The sequence below is a fragment of the Opisthorchis viverrini genome (genome assembly GCF_000715545.1).
Source record: "Opisthorchis viverrini unplaced genomic scaffold opera_v5_184, whole genome shotgun sequence".
In the NCBI taxonomy this organism is placed as follows: Eukaryota; Metazoa; Platyhelminthes; class Trematoda; order Opisthorchiida; family Opisthorchiidae; genus Opisthorchis; species Opisthorchis viverrini.
In genome coordinates this window covers 779,232-794,752 of record NW_008751839.1, presented here as the reverse complement: position 1 = coordinate 794,752, position 15,521 = coordinate 779,232, and the positions used below count along the sequence as shown (strand labels likewise).

The 15,521-nt window shown below is 43.4% G+C and overlaps 1 protein-coding gene across 1 annotated transcript in view; it reads left to right on the top strand.

The window, feature by feature from the left end:
• The window catches only part of T265_07720 (hypothetical protein), a gene marked incomplete at both ends in the record, with an annotated part of 90,865 nt that overhangs the window by 52,764 nt on the left and 22,580 nt on the right, over window positions 1–15,521 (top strand). Inside the window, one exon of the mRNA XM_009173316.1 lies at window positions 1,630–2,088. Coding sequence (XP_009171580.1) covers window positions 1,630–2,088 — 459 coding nt within the window. The remainder of the gene's footprint in view (window positions 1–1,629; window positions 2,089–15,521) is intronic.

Genomic DNA, 15,521 nt, shown 5'->3' with positions numbered 1-15,521 from the left:
GTTCTCAGCAACCTTGTGAGTAGTTTCCTTCATGTAAATAACTTATAGTTTAGTCGAACTGGTGTGATAAATTGAGTTGCTATTCCGGTGTTTTACTACAGTCTGTTTTATTTTTATCCAAGCTGTTTTCCACAATAACTTTTAGTTGCACCACTGCGTCGTCCTGTCCCCCAAATGTGTTGGAAAAACCTCCCGGTTGATGGTCCATAAACCCTAGGACTGAATTCGGTTTGTTTTTGGTTTCGGTAGTCCACTGAGCGTAATATGGACACTGGTCGCTTTAGTATGAGTCAAGTAATGATGGGAGCTTCGTCATACACAGCCTCCACATCCTGTCTGATGTGATGGGCGTTGGTTACTTCGGCCAGCCCCACCCAAATGATGACGTGATGCTTCATTCAGCGCCAACCACCGCTTCTTCTTCGGAGAGAGCAGGTGTCCAGTATCTTGTGCTTTCACCTCTGACTAACAATCATCACCTGTCTACCAGAAATCAATTTGAGTGACGCCTGGGTGATTGGTTATGTCAAATGATTGGAGTTGTTCTTGTAAAACAAACAAGCGACTGTCACTTGGTGTTTGTTTTCACGCATGAACTTGATGTCTGTTTTAGTTCGAACGATGAATCGATCAAAGCCGGCGGCTGATACGGAAGCCAGACTTTCTTTCGACTCTTGTTGGGCAGTTAAGAATGAGAAAATGAGTTGTAAACCAGCGTTGTGAAAACCGAGATAACAGATAAATTTTTAATTTACATTTTTGCCAATTTATCCGATAAACTGTGCCAACATTCAAAATGGGTCAGCTAGGGAAACGACTGCGTCCTGCTCAGTGATGATGAAGTCTAAAAAGAATTATTGAGGTTTTCTAATGAGGCTAAACTCTATATGAACCACAATACTGCTCTCGGAATTTGATAAAAGTGCGTATCAGCTTTTGCACGGAACTTGATTTGCCGTGCTAAAGATAAGGAATGCGAATGATTTCGATTGATGAAAAGGCCGCTATTCGATCAGTTTAGTCGAAATCTATCAGAATCTATTGACAGCGTAATCTGACAATAAATATCTGTCTTTTTGGCCAAGTATCGGTTCTTCCTCATGAGACAGAGTGAACTATGGTTAGATCAGCTCCCATCATGGCGACTGTTGCATTTTTTGCTACCCTCAGGATCGGATAACTATAAGCTTCACGAATACCAACCTCCGTTGCTCTAGTTTAGTGGCGCCCTTTCCTACGGGCAGATATTAACTCATGAGACCAAACCCAAGCTTTTATCTTGTGGAGCTGAAATCATTTTAACTTATCAAACTCACCGTATACTGTTTGTTGGTCCCAAAGAGTTTGAGGTGGAAGCGGTTCACTGATAAGAGTGTGTTTGAAATACAGGTGAAGTATTCCAAACTGGCTATTTCTGTTAGAAGGAGTCTTTTTGCTGGCTTATCGATACAAGCATCCTGGTGTCAAGTCTTTGCAAAGACTTCCAAATACTCAAACCCTGGGTGGTGGGGGAAATTTTTACAGTATAACTGGAAGATCCATTCCGGACCGGTGCACTTGGTTAAGGCAAAAGACAAGCAGTCTCTACATAAATTGATACAGCTTCATTTAACCTTGGTTCTTCTACAGTTGGGCTGCTTGGAGTGGCGAACGTCAAATCCTGGACCAAATCGATCTTCTCGGTCGAAATCGGGAGGACGTCGAAAATCGGTAGGATGTGAGACTTCATACTTGCCTGAATCTGAAGTGGCGCAGTCAGCTGGAGAATTCACTGGTTTCCAACTTTATCGAACGTGCCGTTCAAAAGCCAGTTTAGGCGCGGACGCTCTGCTACGTCGTCTTCGCATGCGCTCATTGGTGAAGGACCGTCGAAGTCGGTCGAAAACAGGAGAGGATTTGCAATCAGCGTGTTCAATGCAGCGCTCCTGCTCCACTCCAAGACCATGCCATCTCTCCGAGAGCTGTGAAGAGTGGCAAGACCAAAACGCTGTGTTTAAAAGCCGATCGTGTGGCTCGCATCTGAATAGTACGAAACAATCTGTTTTGTCTTTGAAAAGTGCTCCGGAGATGGTCAGTAGCAGCACAACAGTGAGTTTACAGTCTTTAACACAGCCATACCTTACCAGTAACCCTACTCTATCCGCATGACATTCAAATCACTTAAACTATACTTGAGATTCTCTAGTCCTCATCATTCATCACTGTCAATTGCTCAAGTTCACCCATTGGTCAAAACAACCACTCTGTTTCAGTCAGTGGACTCTTTTAAGTGGCTTCTTTTTTAGTTTAAAGAAGGAAGGTTTCCCAGAACTTGTCACGATCCACAGATAGGGCGTCTTCCACTTGGTCGTATCTGTTTAAAATTTGCCGATACTCAAGTTTTGACCCATGGTTAAGGCAAACCTTTTACAAACCTGACTTACTCATGCGTCAGTTTGGCCTCCACTAAAGAATAGATATCTCGCCCGGAAGTCAACTCTATGGAGACAGTAATAAGGGCTCTGATCGCCTTGAAGAGAGACCATCACAGAGTTCTTTATCAGTACCCAGGTGGTGTGAAACCCCCTACACCGCGGAACAAACATCTGTTTACTTGTTTCAGAAGAGCTTGGTGAGCAATCGGTGGTTTTTATTTGGGCAACGTTTCGCGTTTGACACAAAAGCTTCATCAGGCCAGGTGAACAGGTCACCAAATTGGCCAAATTATAAGACAGACGGGGAACCAATCAGCCAGTCCTCTTCAGATTATCACACTAGATCAGTGATGAGTGTTAATTAACGGCCCTTGTCGGCTAGTGTGGTTGCCAAAGTCTTGAGTTTATGGGTTAGAGAAATTTCAAATTACTCCTGATCACGTTTTGTTCCTTAATCTTCCACTTCAAGGTGCTTCACTTGATGATACACTTGGGGTGGTAGATTTTTCTTGATCTTCGTAGGCATGTGAATGTTTTGACGATTTAGTTGGGGGTAGGGGAGGTGCGTAAGGTTAAGTGGGACCCAGATGATGACTATCCTTCCCTCTGCTAATCGCATACCAACACGTGTTAGCCCGATCGACCCCAGACGGTTCCTTACACGCTTGCCAGTTCCACTACTTCTGTTCTGTTAACACTGCGATACTTGGCGATCTCTACCGCCTCGGCTGACAGTCTCTGTGACGCGAACCGTAGTCCTCGCCTCAAACCTGAGCATTTTCTAATTTTCTAGTTTGTGTCCCGTGTCTAGTGCGTGTTCTGCGATCGCCGAGTCTTTCAGTAACGGTTGATATTCATGTGTTTTTCGGCGGCGTGTTTATTTTCCTACTATGCTCTCCGATTCTGGTGTGTAGTTCCCCGGCCGTCTATCCTATATAGACCTTGGTGCAGTCGTTACACTTAGTTTTGTGGAAACAGTCCTTAGTTCTGTTTGCCGGGAGGCAATCCTTCAATTGCACCAGTGCAGAGTGTCCCCCCTTTGGAAAGCTACTCTCACGCTAGCCGTGTTTAGAATTCTTCAAATGACCTCCGATGTCTCTGGTTTATATGGAATAAGAGCAGTTCCGATGCATTCCCTGTTGGGTTTCCCTACCGGTACCAACACCCTTCGCAAATGACGCTTAATCAAGCTAGCTGGATACCCACTGCCCCGAAGTTTGTTCTTTACTTTAATCTGGGCCGCTATCCGATCAACTTTTTCTGTGCGCAGAGCCCTTACACGCCTAAACATTAACAACGCAATACTGGCGAATACCGACTTCGGATGGGCAGACGAGTAGTTTAAAACTGCCGCAGTGTCGGTTGGTTTACTTGGTTCTCAAAGTGGGGAAACTCTAGCTCGTCAGCAGCTACTGACCAGGAATTGTAAGCGACAATTATACTTGTTGCAGTTAACCTGGAGCACTATATGTAGATCCAAACTAAAGCGCCGAATCGTGGGGTTTGTCAGAATAGTTTATATTTACGTACTTCGCTTACTAGATTATCTCAGGCGTCAGTTCTTCCAAAATCCAAAAAAGATAGGGTGACGTGGCGTCCAGTAGGTGAACAATGGTGAAGCGATTTTTGCTATTCACGAAAGGTGCCCCTGCAAGATCTATGCATTCTCGATCGACAGAGGCTGGTTACCCTGTCGGAGCACGGAGGGGTCGCACGTAGTAGCCTTCAATCGAAGGTATGCGTTACAGTCATTCAAGCCATTTCCTGTAAGACGATCTCGAAGATGGATTTTCAGTCATGCTAAGATTAGACGGCTCTCAGTCAAAGAACCACCGCCTCCGGTAACTTTCTAAAATTGTTTCAGCTGGACTCTGGTGTAGCACCGAGTACTTCCCGAGTGTGTCGTGTTTTATCCTCAGAAAAGTTAATTTTATCGATTTTAAGTAGTACAGGACTTTCATCTGATACAAGCGTCAAGTTCTAGTCGTTTAAGTTTCGCTACTTCATCCTCACCGGCTCAGGATGCACTCGCACGATAGAAGGATGACGGTATACACTCCATGCCTTTTATTTGGGAACTATGAGCCTCGGAGTAGCCACTGTCACCTCTCAAGAAGTTCTCCGTTTGAAGAACAATCTTAGCTCCTCTGTGGAATCTACCGAAGATCCGGAACAACTTACAAGTTCAAGAAACAGGTTCGAATAACACGGATTAAAATGAGCGAGAAGTTTACTTAGTTGCTTCTAAATTTTTGGCAACCTTCCTGATACTGACCTTAAATTTAGCAACTGTAGTAAGAATATCCCCACCCGACGAGTTGATTTTACTCAAATATGGACGAGATAGATAGATATGGACGAGAGAGATATTCCACACTGCTTTCCCAATTTGTTCCACCTTACACACATTGAAACAGATGTGATTTCATCGTCTGTAACTGATAACACGGTGGTGTTTGCAGCAAGAGAGCTTCCTGTGGTCTGGTTCATTAGACAACAAGGTTGAGAAACGAATGGGTTTTACCCGCTTTCTTTCTAGTTATCACTCGCGTTCCAGTGGACTAACTTGTCTAATTGTTTAGTTTGGCCAGTGTGTTCAGACTTCAGCACAAATACCAGTCCTTAAGTTATCTGCTGATTTCTGGCGATGTTTTAGACCGATTACTAGCCTTCTTGAGGCCATGGTCCATCTGTCCCCTCGTGGCATATCTCCATATAACGGTCCAAGTATGATTGTTGCTCCAAGGAGTTTGAAATCCCAGATCATCTACTGGAGTTTGAAAATGCCGTGTTCGACATCTCAAGGCGATCTCTACTTGGGGACTTACACAACCATAACCCACACCGAACACCACTGAGGTTCCTCGAGATTTACGTGGAAGCGACTTCCGCGATTTTACTGGGCCGGCTTTTTTTTATTCGTGTAGGATTCTCGGGTAGTACCGCCCCTGTTTGGTCGGAGAAGTGAGCACACTGGAGTTACCTTTTCTGACTAGGTCTTGCGGTAATCCTTCAAAGTACGTGACCCGTATTTGCGCAATACACGACTGTAGCGCACAAGAGGCTGTCAATCCGTAGATTATGTGCAGTTGGCTGGAACATGGATACTCTATGTGTGGGTTCGAAACTGTAGGGCGCTGTTCGCATAGAGTTTTGCTTGGGGCAAAGTGAATGGCGGGTTTGTTGGCCATCACGAAGTAAAACAGGTCCAAATCAATACGGGCGGGGTTTTTGAATGAACGGGAGGAAATATCGTGGTTTCAAGCTGAATTCAGTAGTGTGTCAAATATATAATTTTCTTCACACCAATTGGAAAAATCGAACATTTTCTCGTGCAGTTTGTACTCGGTTAAAACCCAATGGTTTTTTTTCGCATTTTCTAGCTGCTGCGTTTGTTGCCGACGATGAAATTAACTGTTGCAAGCTGCTCCATGCGTAAATCTCAAGAGCACTCATTGCCTTTTCTCACCATGCGTTTGTCTCGGAATGAGACTGACTGGTGCTTGTCGAAACCGAGTTACTTTTCATTCCCATGGCTTCCTAGCCAATATTCGTTGCAAAGCATAGCTTTTGAAGGAACTACGACTCTCGAGGAGTTTTACTGTATGAAGAATTTGTTGCCCCTCAGTCTAGGGCGTACTGTAACTCTGCGTTAAAATGTTTGCGGCATATGTGGTTGAAGATCACATAAAAAGGTTTCCGTTCTACTGTTAAACCGGGTAGAATGTGTGAGACACACGGAAGAAAACGAATCGGTCAGGACGACTCTAACCTTGTTGAAAATTAGCAAAATTGGATTCAAAAACTCCATAAAAGTGAATTTCTGCTTGGCACCCAATGAAAGGTAGGACAATGCAGGATAATATTTGTGAATACCACTCGGGTAACAAGGTTGGTTGGTTGACTAAAGCACCCAGGTTAACAAAAACTGTCTGCCCCATAGAAACAAGATGGTTGGTCGTGATTGATAGTCGTTGGGCAGAAAGATACCCGGAACACGTTAGCGCTCGAAACAAATGTTCATTGTGAATAGAATACATGTATTCCCAATCTCTTTTGAGGGTAGGCAAATATACTTTTGGAGACGACAGTCTAATCATTCATTTGCCGCGAAGTAATTAACGGAACAGCAATGGACAACAATTCAGACAAAGCGGAGCGAAGCATTTTTTCGGCTGGTAGGGCAACCTGTTCCCAATTACGTAATTACTCCCGTCGAAGATTCTTTGACATTTGTACAGAAGTTGACTATAGCCTTAAATTCCTGCAGAGTTTTAATCAGTGTGAATCCATCATTGTGACTCTGTACGATGTTTTTTAAACCAAACTACGCCAAAATGAATGGACTGCTTCTTCAAATGTATGTCTAACAGTTCCTAATGCTGCATTCGATTCTCTGGCAAAACAGTCCATTTAGTTCCGATTGATGAACAGACTGCATCAAGTTGACTGCTAACTTATAAAAAAGACACCTGAACCAGAATTATTACTTAAGTTGCCCTTTGAAAACCTCAAAATGAGAAGCCTGTCTCATTGCTGTTCGGTTTTCACATCACACTAACAACTGCAGCTAATATCAAGACTATGAGACAGGTCTAGCGGTGTTTCATAATGCGTTAGACATGGATTTAACTGATATCAAGAATCCCTGTTGTAGTCCCTGGTTGCGCAGTCTGGCCGTTTTAGCCTGAAGCACTTGCAAACATGGTCCTAGGGGTCTTCGTAGCGTGATGAGATAATCTCATGAAGATCGCTCAGGTGTAGCACCCTTTCGGTGCCTAACTGCCATGCCACCAGAAGGAATCACGAGGGCTGAGATACTATCACGTTGCCTAAGCCTTGACAGGGGAAGTCGAGGTGTAGAAGTCTGGTTCAAACCACAGAACTGTCGGTTATTAAGCTAAGCTATATCATCCCCTTGGTCGATGAATGGAACGTCTTAGCACGTTTCGGCGTGTTAAACCTGTGTGAAGCCAGTTACTTCGCAACTGTTCCCTTGGCTATAAATCGGAATCGCCAGAGAAGCTAATAGGATCTACCGGAGAAACCTGATCGGAACCGTTAACTGTGCATACTTGACCAACGGTTACCAAGAAAAGCACTGTTTTCTATCGCAGTCGGTCGATAGGCCAGTTCATAGACTGAAAACCAAAAATAAGAGAGACATTCAGGCTAAGAAACGTGTGATATTCATATTGGCCTGGCTAGAAGCCTCCTGATTCAACTCGCACGTGATTTGGAACTTCACAGGATGTGGTACGTAACGGTTATCATGACGAACACGTCGCAACGTCCTAACCGGGTCGCCTAGCCACAGTTTGTCGATCGACGTCCGCTGGGCTGTGTTGGATAATAGTGATTCTCTATCATTGTCACTGTAGGGGGTCTCACTTCGACGTGATGCTCAGGTGTGTCTGCTTTATTGCCATCTGAACGTGGATAATCCATGCTGCTGATCATTTTCGGTATTAAGGGTCCGCACTCCCATTTATTTCTTATTTTTCGGCTTTATTCCCTCATAATTAATATTACTGTCATCGCTGTTACCCATCGCCTGATAAGATGGCCTTCAAAGTAAGTTTGGAGGCTGTGGAAAAATGACTGCTGTAAACATTCGTTTTACTGACTGTTGAGCAAACCAGGACTTTCATGGGACCATTATTCACTGAACACCATGTAACGAGTTAACTTGGTTTAAGCTGCCTTAGTTCCGACTCAGTCACTCAGTGCAATACAGTTGAAATCCTGTAAGTTTAGTGCATCCACACTTTGCTGTTCTCTACTTTCCCGTTACTCTTGATGTTACCAAGTACGGTTTACCGGCTGACAGAATAAACTGTCTTGTTGCAATGCAATCAAGGTACATTCAACCGCTAGAATAGTGCAATAGTGTTAGTGCTTTCATTATGAAGTCCAAATAGCTGTAACGTGAGTGACAAGAAGCACTTAGTTTCACCAGGAAACCAAAAGCTTTCAGAACCAAAGGGATATCCGCGAATACCTAGGTCTGATGCACAGTAAGCCTCAGTTGCAGCCTATCGGCCCGACGATGAAACAAAAGGGAAGGAAAGTGAGTAACGTCCTTTGACGCAAAGTACTTCGTTAATTTCTGAATGATAAACGTGGCTTATCAATCAATCGGCACGGTGTATACTCGGTTTTTCAGTTGGCTAAAACCACGATACAGAAACACAAGCACAAACGCTGCTGAAATGCCAGATTCCAACGAAATAGCTAGGTTTACTATAAATTGGACTATCCAAGTGTTCCCTTGTCATCGATTTATTGATTCTCTTAGACTCTTACTATTCTTCTAGGTGGTCAGTCGCTTCACAAATCACTAGCAGCGGTCTAGTTTTACTTTGCCTCTCCTGCGTGGAACTACAGTACCAGAGCATAATACCCGCGTATTCGGACAAGTTTGTGAAACGCTGGGATACCGACTAAAGGTGGAATAATGAGAAACGTTCTTGAAGATGCTACGACTTCATTTGGCATTACATTAGTGCAGGAAAAGTTAATTCAGGAATCAGATTTGCTAGTCAAATCACGGCGTCCATTAGTTTTTGTCATGTTATCATAAAGGAGTCCTCGCAAACAAAATCATTAGAGTAAAAAGTCCATCTTCAGAGTAAAACTGTCATTTAGGTGAAGCATAGCGGCTAGGTAACAGCTGCAGCGTACGCTTCATGTAAGTGACGCGAAATTTTATTTCTTAGGTTCCGGAGTTTGATACGGATAACTTATATCTACAAAGAACAAAGTACCATTTATCCTTCAAACGCGCAACTCATGTCACCTTATCTGATTTTGACTAGCCACTTGGATGACGCTTCAGAAAAAAACCCCATCAGGCTGTTTCCAGTCTGAACAACACGCCTTCGTATCAAATACGGCGTTACTCCGCCCGAGCATATGTTTTCATTCACACATTACGTTCATTTCACACTCGACACGATGTAAATCGCTTTTTTAATTCGACACCCGTCACTCGACATGCACAACGGGCATATTTCTTCCAGCTAGCACGCCGGCGCCTCATCAATCAACTGGCGGTATGCGCCTAGAAGCGTCACAATACAACAAAGGCAGAATACCTGTTATCCCGACGAGCGCGTAATTCATTTCGAACGTATGGAGTCCATCCGTCAGCTGTTTTTCACAGGCAGCTGTTGTCGTTTGAACAGCTGATTGGGATGTGCCGCCTGGCTTCTTCGTAGGTAATGCAACATCGCGCTCCGCCTAGAGTGTCATAAGACGTAGTCAGGTTACTAAATGACTAGATCGCGTAGGATGGGAATAGTGCCATGCCTGTAGGGTAGTTAAACAACCAACAGTTGTGGGATTTCCAATGCGCTGTGATTCTTAGTTAGCGGCACATAATTTAGTGCATACCCAGCTGTTTTGTAAAATTACCTTGTGTTTGCTGTCCCCCGTGAATGTTCTGACTTCGCCGCTTCAATTTTCAGCCAGAAACTTATTGATTTGTTTGATAGTGCTTGATTGGTTGCACACTTAGCTCAAGTTTAACCAAGAATTAGAAAAATTTCAAGAACGCCTACAAACAGAACGGCGGTACTTTCGACAGAGACCTTCTTTGTTTCGTGTATGTTGCATTCTCAAAAGGTCATCACTAATTCGGACTCAGACAAAACAAATGGGGATGATGGACTGGAATTCCGCTTTGAAATTCACTGAAAACTCTGGATAGTCCACTGCTGTCTGCGCGTGCCCGCCACCCTTATATCCTGGTAAAATACCGTACTCTACTTAGGTTACCGCCAATGGGAAACTCAGCTGAATTCCGTATGAATATATCATATTGTGAGATCATTGCGGTGGAATTAAAACCAGCTGCTGTCTTTCCTCCCCGAAAGTGTTTAATGAGACAAAAGTCAGACGGAAACACGTACATGGTATACTGAGTATGAAAAAACTGGGATAGTAGAATAGTGGAGTTCTTAAAACTATCGCAATTTTCGAACAGCGCTGTCACAAAGTAATCTAACCAGCCACCCCCTTAAGTTAAGTATGGCACTTCTGTTGTCGATGGTGGATCACAGTGGTAGTGTGCTGATTATGTAAGGTAGGGACCAATGTCTTAACAGTAGGGAGTGCCATGCACACGCGCATGTTCTTGTTGGAAAGGATGTAACTGGGGGAAACGAAACTCGAGATTAAGTGGATCCCGGACTGTGGTTGGTCCGTTTCCGTTACCTACCTTGATCTCCTGACGGACCATCGGGAATCACCCGTGTTTTGACGTCGAATATTATCTTTTGGTGTCCGTATAAACCATCATCAGGTAGCGTCGATTCACAAGACGAGAAAGTACAATTTAGCTTCCGAAATTTGGGTACTAACAAGATTTTATTTGAATAGAGTCGCATGCATTTTGTTAAGTGAACACATTGTCTGTAGTTTCGCAAGAAAAGATCCCGAACAGCTCACAACCGATTTCGCCCTTTTTGGCATCCATCAAGTATGTGTACTCCCCGAGTGCCCGTTAGCCTTCAAGGTCTACCTGGACCAAAACTGTACGCAATTCACCCAATTCACTCATTTGTCAACTAATTTGGTTTTTACAATACTCAACTGCATTCCAGCTGAACCCCCCGTTCTTTAATGGTATTCATCAACCAAATTTGTGGCATGAAGGTTGTTTCGTGTTTTAGCTCGTACGGTGTCTGAGAAATCGCATTATAGTTTCTTCAAGGGACAATAGTCATGAGGTTTTTGAAGTCGGTAGTGGGCTGTCGAAGAGTTTTTCAGCAACCTCGTGAGTAGTGAGTTCCGTTTGGACAACCACATATTGCAGAATCTCGAACATCGTACCAAGTGAGGCACAAGGCAGTCCAGAAAAAGGTTATTAGAACCGCAAGTAAGTACAAAAGTGACTGATTCAAAACAAAACGACTAAAATTGCTTTATTCTGGACAGACGTTTGTGTTCCGTTTCAAGTGAGCATATGCTTCTGTAGAGTAAATAATGTGAGCCAGTTTCCGAGAAATACACTCATTTGCGAATCTATTTGTTTTTCACGACAGACTCAAATGGATCTCTCGTTTATGATATTCTACAGCTGAATGTGCTGCACACAGGCCGCCTCACGTTTCAGTTGGCATCATATTAGAGATATCGCAGCATATTTTCATTTGTATATTTTCAGTCGAGTCTCCGTTGGAAACCAAATTGATTTGTAAGTAAGCGTATTTTCGAAAACAGTCCACTTCGGGTTCAAGTAGAACATAAGGTTGACGGAAACCCGCCTACCTGATGAGCCCCAAGAAAAGCGAAACCGGTCGTGGGCTGTCGGAGGGTTTTCAGCAACCTTGTGAGTAGTTTCCTTTATGAAAGTAAGCCAGTTTTAATATTTTGAGAAAATCAACATGTCGAACTTTCCCAAGCAAGCCGGTGTGACTCAATCAATCAGGCGCTTCATTCTGAAAGCGCCTGTCAGCGGCAGTCCTTGCATAGTTGCGTGTGAAAAACTTTAGTACGTAAATGTTGCCTAACCGAATCGTCCATTCGATGTGTGCTCGTAAAAGGTCCACTTTGGAAAACTGATACAATTTCGGCGGGTAGCCAAAAAAAACTGATACAATCTTCTGAAATCTCTATATTGCATTTGTTTTGCATGAAAACATTAGTAAATTTCGGCGGTGTAGCCAAAAACTGAAGGATAATTTGAAGTGAAGCGTATACCTTCCACACCGGATACGACATCTATCAATCACTGAACAAAAATTAAACTTTGAGAGCGGATTACAGGGTTTGTTCTGGAAGAAGGGAAGGAGTTAAGAACATGGGAACCTCACTCACTTCGCTTAAATGAGATTACATATTCTGCTCACAAATAACTCAATTAATGCACACAAAGATTGATACTTGATGACAAAAGTTGCCACTAAATTTGCCCGTTAACTTTGTACGGGCCAACCACCCCAGGGCCCACCGGCCTCGTGCAGTCACAAATTACAAGTGTCTATCAGGCGATTTACGGGGGGTTTCAGCCAAATATTCAGCTGTTCTGTTAGAAGAACGTGGGACAAAAATTTAGCACAGTTATCACTGCGTTTCCCTTCGCAGTGTTCATTCAGGAACAGAATGGGGTAAAATCGGAATGAATGCTCACAAAACCCTAGGCTTGGCAATGGATAAAACGTTCCTTTCTACTCTATATTCTTCTTTTGTGCAATTTATCTCACCAAAGTTATGGTAGCCTATGTGGGAAGATGAAGCCAGCTTGTATAATCGGATTTGACTACATCAAATGAAATACTGTACCGTTATTGTCTCGTTCCCAGTACCTCAGCCAACAACATCCTGTGCGGTTCTACTGTCCGGCTTAGAGCGCTACCATAAGCAATTTGGAAACTGGTTTCCAGTCTCGTTTTTCGATAAGCTGTTCAGTTTGGATTCAGCCCGTAAAAGGATAAATTAACACCCCAGATAGCCTGTAAAGTCGTGTCATAAATTGTAAACCTGAAAAGTTCTAAATGCTAAAATGCAGTCAAACGAACGAAAAATCAGCATATTTACCAAAGTTCATCCATTTCCGTGAACCAGGGTATTTGTCACATGACTGCTAACTAGTTCTGGATTTAGATTACTGACTACCTGTTTGAGTCAAAGTTTCAGTAGCGGTCGATGAAGTAGCATTAAATATAGAGAACGCTGTGTTTACATAAACCGAATAGCCTTGTGCCTGCTTAATGACGTAAGAAATCGACAGATGTATGTTCAGTGACTTTACTGGATAAAGTACAATCTCCTGGTCTTCCTTCCAGGCCGATTTTCTTAGATTGCAAAGTCACGACCCAGGCAGACATACAGTTGCATTTAGGGCTACGTTGAATTAATACAGGAGTCTTAGTCACAAGTCAACCTGGTGAGGAGAGTGTGGAAGAATGAACTTCCGGTATGTGAAGGATAGTCATACATGTGCTCAAAAACGTTTCTTGTTCGGTGCCCGACTTTGAATCAAGTTCCGAATGAAGAGAACAATCACGATCGTTAAGAGTACACTTTCAAATTTCAGAACAGGAACAAACGAAACTTATCATGTCTTCTGTCTTCTGCGAGGGGGCAAGATTGAGATGTGACGTCATTTTGAGGCTCTGATTGAGGTTGCAGGAGTGTTTCTAATAAAAACCATGGAAATTGATAAAGAAGCAAGTTTATCGTCGAGCAGAACGTTCGTTGCGTTTGTCAGTTCGGTTGCTGGAACACCGAATGTCGAATCTACTCATCAGGTCAATCTGACAGTCGAACACAATATTAGCTAAACGATTGAAAATCTGATGGGAAAACCCATTCTTTTATGAGTGGACAGAATATGGTATAAAGCGCTCTTAAGTGGGTGACTTTGGTAGTGTCACATGATAAAAGAACACGCTATGTTGGTATGGTTCCTTTCTTTTATCATATCGGCTGACTATGTAGCCGTACTCCGATTGTTTAAACCGTACTGTGACTTGCTTGGATCGATACTAGCAGCCCAAGGGGCAGCTTACATGTGAATTGAAATGACTCACTTAGACTGATCATGTGACCAGTGTTAAGGACGTGCAACGCCACCGAACTGCTGATTGCGCTAATGTGCATACTGGCACTTCGGCATGCACGATTCTAGTGTATTCTCTCGATAAATGAGGTTGCCGTCCCCAAAACTGCGTAACGAATATGCGGTCCTATTCGTTCCAGGTTTAAAGCAAGCAGTGGTTTTATGGTAAACCATGGTCGTACCGCTACCGCCGGTGGGAACGTTTGCAAACATTCTGTCAGCAGTTTGAGTGGAACTTCCGATACACAGACATAAATACTTGCGGCATCGAAACTGAGGTGGGAACTCGATGTAGGATGAGTTTATATGATACGTGAACACTGACTAAATTTGCGTAGCGAATGGTTAAAAATCGTCCACAGCTGAAACAGTGTCTGGTCAAGCTGTTTGACGGGCAGAAACAGAGAACAACAAGGGCAGACGTCGTCTGCATGCACTGTAAGGGGAGAAAATGCGACTCAGGTTCACAATATGAAGGCAAAATAGGTCAAGTATGCCTCTTAACTCCAAGAGAGGTAAATATCACAACAAAGACAATATAAGGGCTTATCCTGATCAGCAGCTTGGAGATCAGCAAACGGAAAGAAAGGCTATCAGGCGGATTTTTAACGTCCGCCATACTGACCGTTTAGAAGGCCTGACCACCTTCCGGTTTTCATGTGTTGTGATTAAAATGAAAAAATAATCACAAATGCCTGAAGGGGAGGGGAGGAACACTTAGCTGATTGAACATCATCTTGTGTTGACTGTCTACTTAGAGTTGCGAAAGGGGTAGAAGTATTTAGCGGAAAGTGTCGAGGAATGGTGTCAATGTAGCCGATGTGGAGAACATTTTTGGTTGGACCCCTCCAAAATGGCCTCTATGTCTGGAAATGAGAATGGTCACTGGCTCGGCCTATTACTGGCAGGAGGATCTCGTCAGTATTCGACGCAAAATTGAAAAAGCCTTTGATCACTAAATTCAGTGAGTACCTTCGGACATTTAGGAGTTCCTGGCCGAAATCAGCTCGAAGAGCAACCAAAGCGTCGGATTACAACAACCTATTCCACTACGCTGCGTTTTGACTTTATGATTTAAAAAAACTCCATAAATTCGGACATACTTGAAGGTCAAAATATGAGTTGGTGTATTTAATTCTGAGATTCGGTCTGTAAAAGCAGCCAGTTCGTTTATTAGATGCCCAAAAATGGGGTGGGATACAAACGCCTGCTTATGTGGACCTCCGTTAGAATGGAGAAACTGCAGCAGCGTTTTTTGTTTTGTAACAAACACTACAAACTGGAGCAGTAGAGCGGAGCCTGGAACTCAGTCATTATCCGAAATGCAGAAAAATGCATGTATTGTTCAAACTTTCTGCTTGAGAAACAAACAAACCGTAATCAACTGTGGCAAGGTTTGGGCTCTCGTTGGTAAACTTGAAAGGTAGAATAACATTTAGACTTATTAACATCATCGTCCCCACCATCACTGTTCAACACTGATACTTCGGTTCTCCAGTATATGTGCTTTTGATAACCTGCGAATGTACCCACCTCGGGTA